Here is a 12,901-nt window from a genome sequence, read left to right on the forward strand (position 1 = left end):
AAAATATGTTGCGAAAATTCAGATTAATTAATATCCTTTATGTAATCCCAGATAAATATGCATATATTCGACCAACTTTCAACTGTCAGGCTGTCGGCAAGTTTACATTTCAATATTTGTCCTTAAATGGAATATGGAATTTGGCAATGCGTGAATGCTTTTCTGACTATCATATACACTTTTGGTACATTGTCCGTCAAAATGTTGAGATAAGAAAACAACAAAACCAGTTTGCTCTATACGCATATGGGTAGTTAAACGTGACTTGAATTTTCCTCCATTTCCCGATTTGAATTATCTTTGAGAATTCTGCCAGAAGACTAATGAGAATACATAAACAAAAATTGATAACTTTCATTTTCAGCTTTAAATATATAAATAATCACTTTAGTTCATCATTACTTTGGTTCATCAGTGGTGCAAATCTATACAATACAGTACAGACAATAGCATGGCAAGTACACATAGAAAATTCACTCACACCTCAGGTATAACTACAGTAAATTATTTTTATTAAATCTGATTACCAATGCATTAAACAGAAAATTCTTTGTACTATATACCATCGAAAAATTTATATTCAATTTCACATTAATGTCTTCACTACATTATCACATCATATCTATTAACACTAGAGTGTACATTAAACTATTGTTCTCATACTCTGTATGTGTTGATATTTAGACAAATTGTATTATTTACCCATTCCTAAATTATCACATATATCTGCAAAAGTATTATATCATTATCATCATCATCAATTTTACAGTTATACAATGATTCTCGCAACATGTATACCGTATTGTATTTGGCGTTCATTCTCGCATCTCATATAATTATCTTTTTAAAGTTATATGTGCCGTATTTTTCATGCTCACGAATCAAGAAGAACTGTTCAATATCACCACCAAATATTACCAACATTTGGAAAATTACAAACCTACAATACAAAGGTTATAATTTTACAAGCACAAATAAGAGATGAAAATGATTTTTGTAAGTACTGCCAAAAATCACTATATTTACATAATTATACAGTGCATTGAAGTGAAGAACTTAGATCATGAAGCTAAGTTGAGGTCTACAACTCCATTTCACATTTTTACACTGTTATTAGTAATTATAAAGTGATTTCTGCAGAAACGTTGCCATCTGAACACACACAAGGCATAAAAACAATATTGCAGTACATAGATTCTGTGTTGTAACCTATGATTATTATAACGTGTTTGCATCATTTGAACGTGTTTCTCTGTCATCATACCTGATTCGAATGATTTTCACAGCTTTCTTCATCAGTTACCTGATATCTTTTGGACAATAGAATTCAATTTCTATTTACTAATTGTCAACAATATCAGATGACGTCGTCAGTCGTTCTTTCTCCTCGTCATCCGGGTAACAGTCAGACGAAGCGCTTCATCCAGATAGAAGCACATACGGTATCTGTCCCCTGTTTGTGTTTGTATAAACGCTTTTAGAACTATTGATAAATTGAATGGTTACGTCTTCATGAGAGACATCAATAATGCCGTTTTCAAAATAATGCTGCACAGCATAATGTGAATGTTCTAGAACAGTGTAAGTTTTCCCAGCATGTATCCTGATCGGAGTATCTAACAGAACATCCCCCATGTTTGGTTTGTCAGGCTGCGGGCTTCCTCGTGGTTGTGTGTCCTCAACAAGACAGACTTCATCCTCATATATTTTGAAATCGACGCTACTGCCGTCGACTTTGGTGAAAAACGACCCAAATCCAAACAGATATAAATCTACAGAAGACTTGAATGATATAGCCTCGTTCACAGCTTGTGCAATCCACTGTGTATGAAATACTGGCCCGTTCCTATAATATCTCTTCGGAACTGTTTTTGATCTCCTTTTCTTATCTAATTTCTCAGATGTCAACGCCGTTTTGTTTTTCCTATGATTGATGATATCAAGTGCGTCCTCTCCTGTGATAACCTTATCAGAACAGATTCTACGGAAGAAGAATTCCTCTCCAATATGTAGAAAGCGTACGTTATACAGAGATTCCCCAAGAACGACTCGGATGTTCTCCGCTGTTTTCTGAAATAAATGAAATTGACACACAGCCCATGACACAATCAAATAATGTGTTTTACATGTATATCGTGTTTATCTATGGTTTGGATATCATGATGATTAGTAAAACCTTCTGTAGATCAGGACCCGGCACCTTTAAACTTTCTTAAACTTTCTCAAGTATATGATTTTCCATATGCTTGAGTAAAAAAATTGTATGAGAAAGTTTTATGGTGCCGGGCCCAGGAATACGGATACAGTCTTAAATATATTGTAATATCTTGGGGTCAGTCAAAACACGAAACACAACTCATGCAAATGGCGGTGATCTAACAACTAATTGTATTATAAAAGAAAACCCGGAGACCTGATTAGGAGTTCCGGACGTGATACTAAATGCGTACAACAAAGTTAAACATAATGTAGCGAGAGCACACAGTGACATGAACTATTAATGACAACATTCTACATACATAGCGGAAGTCTATTGAGGAAGGATTAAAACAGGACTCCCCAAAGAATTGTAATGTTTTTCTTTGTCCGTAACCATACATTACGTCTTACACACGAAATACGTACGGCATTGATTCATCTAGAGTATTTTGATATTCGCGCACCGAGACTTTCATGATATTGTACGGTTTACACTAGCCCACAATTTACCCATACTTATACAGTTCTGTATTACGGAAACAAAGAATAAATATGACATACACTAGAGTAACAAGGCATATACTTTCAGCGTGAAAAATGTTCAATGATATTTTTGTTTGTGTTTTATATTTTCATGATTAATTAGCTGGAAGACAGATAAATGCTTACAATTTTATTGTTAAACTAAAAAAGTGTTTTTTTTTTGTTCAGAAGAGAATTCATTTCCACGGTACAATTATTTAGAACTGTTTTAAGGCCTCCGAAAGCAATTAGCCATTGAAATCTTAAAAAAATACTGCTAGAAAAGAAAGCCTATTGTTATGAATAGAGGGCAATCAAACAGGAAATGAACACGTCATATTTGATAAGGACACGTCGTTTTTGAATGACTTCATTAAAACGCGGAATTCATTTTGATCTATTACATAATGGACAGAATCATGTGACCTAAAGAGTCGTATGGATTTTTTTCGGTTTCAAGAAATATGAATCGATATTCAGTCAAATAACGTATAGCCGTTCGCTTATAGCACATCGTATGATTATATCAGTTATATTGCTATTCATTAATTTAGTGTTCTAGCTGTCATGCATGAACATAAATATAGTCATTTTTCTAACTCGATATACGTAACTCGATTTACGTAATTTGATATACGTAACTCGATTTACCTAACTTGATTTACGTAACTTGATATACGTAACTCGATTAACGTAACTTGATATACATAACTCTATATATTTAACTTGATATACGTTACTCGATTTACGTAACTTGGTATACGTAACTCTATTTACGTAACTCGATATACGTAGATTGATAAACGTAACTCCATATGTGTAACTTAATATAGGTAACTCGATTTACGTAATTTGATAAACGTAACTCCTAATACGTAACTTGACACACGTAACTCGATATAAGACACTAGATATACGTAACTTGATATACATAACTTGATATACGTAACTTGATATACGTAACTCGATTTATGTAACTCGGTATACGTAGTTGATACACGTAACTCGATATACATAAATTGATTTATGTAAATTGATATACGTAACTTGATATACCTAACTCGATTTACGTAACTCGATATACATTACTTGATATACGTAACTCGATATACATAACTTGATAAACATTACTCGATTTACGTAACTCGATATACGTAACTTGATATATGTAACTCGATAAACGTAACTTGATATACGTAACTCGATAAACGTAACTTGATATACGTAACTCGATATATGCTACTCGATATACGTAACTTGATATACATAACTCGATTTACGTAACTTGATATACGTTACTGGATATACGTAACTTGATATATGTAACTCGATATACGTAACTTGATATACGTTACTCGATATACGTAACTTGATATACGTATATACGTAACTTGATATATATATATATATATAACTCGATTTACGTAACTTGATATACGTTACTCGATATACGTAACTTGATATACGTTACACGATTTACGTAACTCGATATTCGTAACTCGATATACGTAAATTGATATGCGTAATTCGATATACGTAACTTGATATCCCTAACTCCATATATGTTACTTGATATACGTAACTCTATTTACGTAACTTGATATACGTATCTTGATATACATAACACGTTTCACGTAACTTGATATACGTTACTCGATTTGTTTAACTTGATATACGTAACTCGAATAATGTAACTTGATATACGTTACTCGATATACGTACCTCAATTTACGTAACTCGCTATACGTAACTCGATTAACGTAACTTGATATACGTAACTCGATTTACGTAACTCGATTTACGTAACTTAATATATGTAACTCTTTATACGTAACTTGACACGTAACTCGATATAAGTAAATAGATATACGTAACTTGATATACATAACTTGATATACGTAACTCGATATACGTTACTTGATTTACGTTACTTGATATACGTAACTTGATTTACCTAACTCGATTGGCGTAAATCGATATACGTAACTTAATATACGTAACTCGATACACGTAACTTGATAAACGTAACTCGATATACGTAGTTGATACACGTAACTCGATATACATAAATTGATTTACGTAACTTGATATACGTAACTTGATATACCTAACTCGATTTAGGTTACTCGATATACGTTACTTGATATAGTTTACGTAACTCGATACACGTAACTTGATATACGTAACTCGATATACGTAACATGATATACGTAACTCGATATACGTAATTTGATATACGTAACTCGATATGCGTAACTTGATAAACGTAACTCGATTTACGTAACTCGATATACGTAACTTGATATACGTAACTCGATATACGTAACATGATATACGTAACTCGATATACGTAACTTGATATACGTAACTCGATATGCGTAACTTGATAAACGTAACTCGATTTACGTAACTCGATATACGTAACTTGATATATGTAACTCGATATACGTAACTTGATATACGTTACTTGATATATACGTAACTTGATATACGTACACTGATATACGTAACTCGATATATGCTACTCGATATACGTAACTTGATATACGTTACTCGATATACGTAACTTGATATACGTATATACGTAACTTGATATATATATAACTCGATTTACGTAACTTGATATACGTTACTCGATATACGTAACTTGATATCCGTAACTCCATATATTTACGTAACACGATTCACGTTACTTGATATACGTTACTCGATTTGTTAAACTTGATATACGTTACTCGATTAACGTAACTTGATATACCTAATTCGAATTATGTAACTCGAGATACGTAGTTGATACACGTAACTCGATGTGCATAAATTGATTTACGTAACTTGATATACGTTACTCGATATACGTAACTCGATATATGCAACTTGATATACGTAACTTGATAAACGTAACTCGCTATACGTTACTCGATATACGTAATTCGATATACGTAACTCGATTTACGTAACTCGATATACGTAACTCGATATACGTAACTTGATAAACGTAACTCGATTTACGTTACTTTATATACATAACTCGATATATGTAACTTGATTTACGTAACTTGCATTACGTAGCTCGATATACGTAACTTGATATACATAACTCGATATACGTAAATTGATATACGTAACTCGATATACGTAAATTGATATACGTAACTCGATAAGTAACTCGTTTAACGTAACTTAATATACGTAACTCGAAATATGTAACTTGATTAACTAAACTTGACTTACGTAACTTGATATACGTAACTCGATTTATATAATTTGATATACTAAGTCGATTTACTTTACTTGATATACGTAACTCGATATGTAACTCGATTAATATAACTTGATATACGTAACTTGATATTCGTAACTCGATTTACGTAACTTTATATACGTTACTTGATATTCGTAACTCGATTTACGTAACTTTATATACGTTACTCGATATACTTAATTTGATATACATAACTCAATTTACGGAACTCGATATACGTAACTTGATATATGTAACTCGATATACGTAACATGATATACATAACTCGATTTACGTAACTTGATATACGTTACTCGATTTACGTTACTTGATATACGTAACTTGATATACGTAACACGATATACGTAATTTGATATACGTAACTCGATATACGTAACTTGATATACATAACTCGATTTACGTAACTTGATATACGTTACTCGATATACATATCTCAATTTACGTAACTCGATATACGTAGCTTAATATACGTAACTCGATATACGTAACTTGATATACGTAACTCGATTTACGTAACTCGATATACGTAACTTGATATACGTAATTCGATATATGTATTTTGATTAACGTAACTTACATTACGTAGCTCGATAAACGTAACTTGATTTACATAACTCGATATACGTAACTTGATATACGTAACTCGATTTACGTAACTTGATATAAGTAACTCGATATATGTAACTTGATTAACGTAACTTGCATTACGTAGCTCGATATACGTAACTTGATATACATAACTCGATATACGTTACTTGATAATAACTCGATATACTTGACGTACTTACGTAACTCGATATGTAACTCGATTTATATAACTTGATATACGTAACTTGATATTCGTAACTCGATTTACGTAACTTTATATCGTTACTCGATATACTTAACTTGATATACATTACTTGATATACGTAACTCGATATGTAACTCGATTTATATAACTTGATATACGTAACTTGATATTCGTAACTTGATATACATAATTCGATTGACGTAACTTGATATACATTACTCGATATACGTTACTTGATATACGTTACACGATTTACGTAACTCGATATACGTAATTTGATATACGTAACTCTATATACGTAACTTGATATCTGTAACTCCATATATGTTACTTGATATACATAACTCTATTTACGTAACTTGGTATACGTTACTCGATTTGTTTAACTTGATATACGTAACTCGAATTACGTAACTTGATATACATAGCTCGATACTTTACGTAACTCAAAATACGTAACGTTATAGGATATACGTTACTCGACACTTAACGTAACTCGATATAAGTAACTCGAAATACGTAACTTGATATATGCGTAACTGATATACGCAACTCGATAGTTTACGTTACTCGATATACGTAACTCGATATTCATAACTTGATATATATAACTCGAAACTCGATATATGTAACTCGAAATACGTAAATCGATACGATATCCGTAACTCTATGTACATAACTCGATACTCGATATACGTAAATCGATACGATATACGTAAATCGATAATTTGATACTTAACGTAATTCAATAAATGTAACTCGATATACATAACTTAAATCAAATTATGGAACAACACGTGTATAAGCTGACGAAGGAAAACATGTACCTCAATTTTCTGTCGAGAACATTCTGCTTCCGCCCATCTCATCACAGCTTCATAAACGTTTTCCTCGCGTATCGTTATCAACTCATCAGACCCTGTTATGCGTGCCATACAGTAGTGAGAAAGTTCGGTGAAGCTAACGGACTTCAAAATGTCGTAGCCATTTTTTACAATGAATTTAAAGCAGTCTTCCTGCAGACTTTCCATCATGAACACGTGAGCTTGTTCAAGCAGCGCGCATGCGTTGTCTGTCGTTAGATTATTTGACAGGAATGCTTCACAGAGAGAAATGAGAATATCAACACAGTACTTTCTACCCACATTAAAGACAGGGACGACGTTTTTGTCCGTCAACTCGATGTTGTCTGTGTACAGATACCTGAAACACAACATAATATACAACTTTAAAGCATATCTTTATTTAATCATATTTGTGATAGTTATATGTGTGACAGAAATAGGTCGCCCACAGTTAAGTTATTTTGTATATATAGCTGAATGGTTCATTTGAAGACCATAACCTACTTATATCAGCACTGGTTCGGTTGATCAACAGTATCAGCTTGGCTTGAGTATAATGCAATGGTGCATTCTGATTGGTTGAAATCTGATTGGTTGATGCTGACTATATAAGTGGAGAACCCAGCTCTCCAGTATCACTCCTGCTCCAGCTTTTCAAGTGGACACTACTATATATAGCGCTGACGCAATAACAAAGGTAAATCCAGTAATACCCCCAAGGCATACCAGTTGCTAAGAGTACTGAGGATAAGAGTACAGGGTGCACAGGCACAGGGTACATGGTGTAAAGAAGTACAGGGTGCATAGGCACAGGGTACATACCAGTACAGGGTGCACAGGTATAGGGTACATGGTGTGTAAGTGTACATAGTGCACAGACACAGGGGACATACCAGTACAGGGTGCACAGGCACAGGGTACATACCAGTACATGGTGCACAGGGTACATGGTATAAGGGTACAAGGTGCACGTCACAGAGTACAGGGTGTATAGGTGTACATGGTTCACAGACACAGGGGACATACCAGTACAGGGTGCACAGGCACAGGGTACATACCAGTACAGGGTGCACAGGGTACATGGTATAAGGGTACAAGGTGCACGTCACAGAGTACAGGGTGTATAGGTGTACATGGTTCACAGATACAGAGTACACAGCAGTACAGGGTGCATATGTACAGGGTGCTGACACAGTGTATAGTAGGCTATTGTTATATGATCACTTGGTACATGTTTCTTTCTATCTGTATGTTGTTCATTGAGTAACTGTGAGGTACACAGTGCATGTTTCTTTCTTAGTTCACATGTCATAGGGATTTGTAATGTGTTGGTCAAGGTAGACCAGCGGTTCCTTTGTATATATTTGCTACCGCTAACACCCCAACCCAGGAAAAGACCTGGTACGAACTCAAACACGTTACAGATGTTTATGCATTACGTAATATATGTACACTGTGCCATCGAAAATCGAATTTGTTTAATTCCACAAGTATCAGTTGCCAAGTACGAACCACAGGGCCCAGTTTCATGAACATTCCTCAAATTTAAGGAATATCTTAACTTAAAATTCTACATAGGTAAGCATTACGGATTTCAAGGAAGTCTCCTTAACTTCAGATTTGACTTCTGTAATGATTTCTTATGGATAATTTTAGGTTAAGGAATTCCTTAAAGTTAAGGAATGTTAATGAAACTGGACCCCAGTAATTCCAGTTTTCTTCAAATCTTTATATTGTCATATCATTTATTGATACTGACTATTTTAAGAACTTAAAACAAAATTAAACAAAGAAAACTGAATTCAAAACCGGACTAACTTGGAAAAAAATGATTGTTGACCCTTCTGCTAACGTGTCTTTCCCTTGATAAAACCAACAAAAACTAGACACAAACTATTCATATTCTGACTTTCATCGAATCTGACATTGGGACATGCTTGCCTTGATAGAACAGAACAACTTATTGTAATTATTTGGAATTAAGCTTTACCTTAGAAATATTCTGAATATTTCTGGAGATATATCTGGAATAGTTATTTCCCCTTTTTCAGCCATCGGACCTTCAAACATGGCATAGAATACCGGACTTCTGCTAAGAAGTACCAGCTTGTGGGCGAAAATCCGGGTCTTTTCCTCGCCGACAATAAAAGTGACGTCACTTGATATGCCGGAAGACAGTAGGTGATCGAAACATTCTGACAGTGTCTTCCCAACTTGCCAGTCGGAAGGAGGTGATGAGGTTGCCATCGTTGCTAAGGTAAACAAATGAAAACATGAGGAATAATCTTTTTATTTTGTTGAGGTTATGAGGGTATAATGATAATGGAGCACGTGTAAATTATGTAACCCTGGCGATAATATTTTCCTTATATTTACAATTTTTCACTATAAGAATATTATTTATTCTCGCGGCAGTTGCATATTTTTTTTATTAAAACACCCAGATGTTTCTCTCCCGTCATCGTCAACGAATTCGATTGAACAGTTGATTGGAATCGAGCCATTCATATGTTCCCACCAAAAGTGGGGTCATGACCCCACGTTGCTACGGTTCATTCCCACTCAGCCAACATGTTATTTTTGCTATATAAATTTTACCTGAGTTTACCTGTGTAAAAGTTGGCTATAGTCTGTATCAACTATGTCGATTAATTCCAGGTGTAAAGGTAAAAAGGGAAGCAGAATTTAGCTGTATCCAATGAAAATATATTTCTTATGAAATTATAAATTTAAAAAAATGGTGTGTACCAAATGTAAAAGTTTTTTTCTGGTTTATTTAATTAATCGGTAATTTACATTTTATTAAAATTAATTTTAATATCTTAATTAATCCCAAATATATTTGAACACATATGCTTTCTTTTGTTTTCCTATTTAGGAAAGATTTTTGGTTTTGATGTATTCAAGTAATGAAACCTGTTGTCAGTTTCTGATACATTGCATATCACATTTACAATGTATATTTACAAACAAATTTACACTTTTTAGCTCATCAGTTTTCGGATAGCTATACATGTGTATCCCAACGTCACTCCGACTATATATATGCTGCTTTGTCTCAATTTTCAGTTATTTTGGAGGAAGTTGACTTAATTTTTTTATATTTGTTTCAAATTTTGAGAATTCATTAAAGTAAATAATGGTGTAACAATCTTTTAACATACAGTAGATTTAAGGAATCTACACCGACTGAGGGATAAATTAGATAATCATGGAAATAACAGGCTTAACAGAGATTTGTTGAACATCTCATGACTAGAAGTATCTATACCAAAGGGATATCATTCAACTCAGGAAAAAAAACGTTAATAGTTTCAATGGTATTATGGCATCTAAGTCTTAAGAGGTTTTTCTATGATGATATAGATGATAAAACGAAAACGATTAAGAAAATTACAGTTTTACTGTTGTGTTATTAAACTATCTACTTATTTGTTTCCCATGTGTAATCTAGACACTTATATATATATACATGTACATGTAAAGTGTGGTATATATATGTTCACCGTTTTGTAAACCATTTGGCATTATTTTCTTTCATATTTTAGAAATTGGCTTAAATATATAAGTCTATATAAGATAATCATTGTTTTACTAGTATTTTACATACAATTTCTCAGCATCTGCATTTATATGAAAACCTATATATAAGAATAGGCTAATGAAAAATAACTATATTACAGCAGTATTATAAAACAGTTTCTATCATCTAATTAAAGGGAAAAATCTAAATGCTCAGAAAGCAAATATATATAGATTTACAAAATGATTGTTAGATTGTCATCAAGATGTGGAAAATTAACTATCTGTAAGTTTTGAATAAAATAATAGATCTTTACATGGAAAATGTGATTTTTATTTTAGAAAAATAATATCAGAATAAAAGTAGAGTACTAAAGTACCTACTGTGTCCTTATGGTACAAGTGTAGCACAGGTAAATACAGGTAAGTCATTTTCTAAAACAGACTATAACTTACCTGTAATTAGCCCCTATTGTTCTCTATTGTTCCTCCTCCTAATGTTAAAATAGGATATGTTGGCTGAGTGGGAAGACACCGTTGCTACGCCATCGACCATTCCCGTAACAATAGAATCGCTGATACACTGATAATGATAATACTATAGAAAACATGGTTACTGAGTCCATGTCAGTGCAAAATGTATATATATTAGATATACCCTTAATCAATGTTTTGGATTGCCTAAAATGGTCGGTGGTTTTCTCTGGGTACTCGAGCTTTCCTCTACCAATAAACCTGTCACGTCCATAAATGACCCTGGCTGTTAATAGGACATTAAACTTATATGAGTCAGGTCACTGCAAACATCGGCAGCTAGAAGAGATTTAAAAATAAATACACATGGGTCCAATGGACCCTAATCATTCATACGCTACCTGGTGATAATTGTGCTTATTAAAGCTATATGTCATGTAATGTACACTGTAAAAATATAATGATCAGGAGCCATAAAAACATAGCTTTGACATTTTAAAGTAAACATTTACAATTATCAGTTAATCACACTTTATTCCCTGACCTGGACGATTTTGAAAGTCCTAGGGGAGATAATATAGAAACGAACTCTGCTGAGAAAGTCTTATCAACAAAAAGGGTCTGGTGACCAGTCTAACATCCACTTAGCAGTTTTTATTGTCCAGATAGACTTATCAGGTATTCCTAAATTTGGACACTACTGTTTTAGTATGCATAGAAGATGATGTGGTTGTCATATTAACGATCAAAGTCTTAATACTTATACTTTATTACTTACAGATCTTTCGTGAACTTCTTTTGTGTGAAAAGCTGTAAAATCCAAACCGAAAGTAATTGTCGTTTGGGTTTTCCCGGTTTCTGTAATATGGGGTTCACTTAGGGTTAACGAAATATACGAATAGCGAAGTTTAAGTAATATTCATGTTTTCTTTCTTCCTTTATATGAGTTAAGATAATAAACCATTTGTTTATAAAACGGGTAGAACATATGGTCTTAACCACAAAATATATTTCCAACTGGTCGTTTTGATTAAAAATTATTTGATTATTTTTCTAATACATATCCCTTTTGTGGGCCCCGCTAGGTATACAAAACCACACACCTACCTGTATCTCTATATAATACACCCGATTAACAGAATGGGGTCCACCGAAGGGGTTACTGGTTTAACAAATATTTAGAAATGAAAATAGAGATAATATATCATTAGAGTAAACAACAATATTTTGTTGCTATTTTAGCATATATGTATATACGGTAGTAAGACCATTTCAGTGACAAAA

General features: G+C 33.2%; 1 protein-coding gene across 2 annotated transcripts; it reads right to left on the bottom strand.

Annotated features, from left to right (window-relative positions):
* Positions 1-1,329: 1,329 nt before the first annotated feature.
* Positions 1,330-12,499, bottom strand: LOC138305500 (BTB/POZ domain-containing protein 6-like). 2 transcript variants are annotated; one of them, XM_069245755.1, is made up of 5 exons: positions 12,396-12,470; positions 11,600-11,903; positions 9,612-9,873; positions 7,604-7,979; positions 1,330-2,070 (listed from the first exon to the last, which is right to left on the bottom strand). In XM_069245755.1, the coding sequence occupies exons 3-5, from the start codon at positions 9,866-9,868 to the stop codon at positions 1,420-1,422; spliced, it is 1,284 nt and encodes a 427-aa protein (XP_069101856.1). In that variant the 5' UTR covers positions 9,869-9,873; positions 11,600-11,903; positions 12,396-12,470; the 3' UTR covers positions 1,330-1,419. The 2 variants fall into 2 exon arrangements, with proteins under 2 accessions (XP_069101856.1, XP_069101855.1); XM_069245754.1 differs by lacking the exon at positions 11,600-11,903 and having other exon boundaries at positions 12,396-12,499.
* Positions 12,500-12,901: the final 402 nt, after the last annotated feature.

The sequence above is a fragment of the Argopecten irradians genome, chromosome 13, assembly GCF_041381155.1.
Source record: "Argopecten irradians isolate NY chromosome 13, Ai_NY, whole genome shotgun sequence".
Taxonomy (NCBI): Eukaryota; Metazoa; Mollusca; class Bivalvia; order Pectinida; family Pectinidae; genus Argopecten; species Argopecten irradians.

What these genes read in the sequence shown, in the direction of transcription:
- LOC138305500 (XM_069245754.1), bottom strand. Translation starts at nt 9,868, where the DNA reads ATGGCAACCTCATCACCTCCTTCCGACTGGCAAGTTGGGAAGACACTG. An exon ending in ATATTCAGAATATTTCTAAG is followed by an intron (nt 7,980 to 9,611) that starts GTAAAGCTTAAT and finishes GTTGTGTTTCAG; the next exon opens with GTATCTGTACACAGACAACA. An exon ending in GTTCTCGACAGAAAATTGAG is followed by an intron (nt 2,071 to 7,603) that starts GTACATGTTTTC and finishes CATTTATTTCAG; the next exon opens with AAAACAGCGGAGAACATCCG.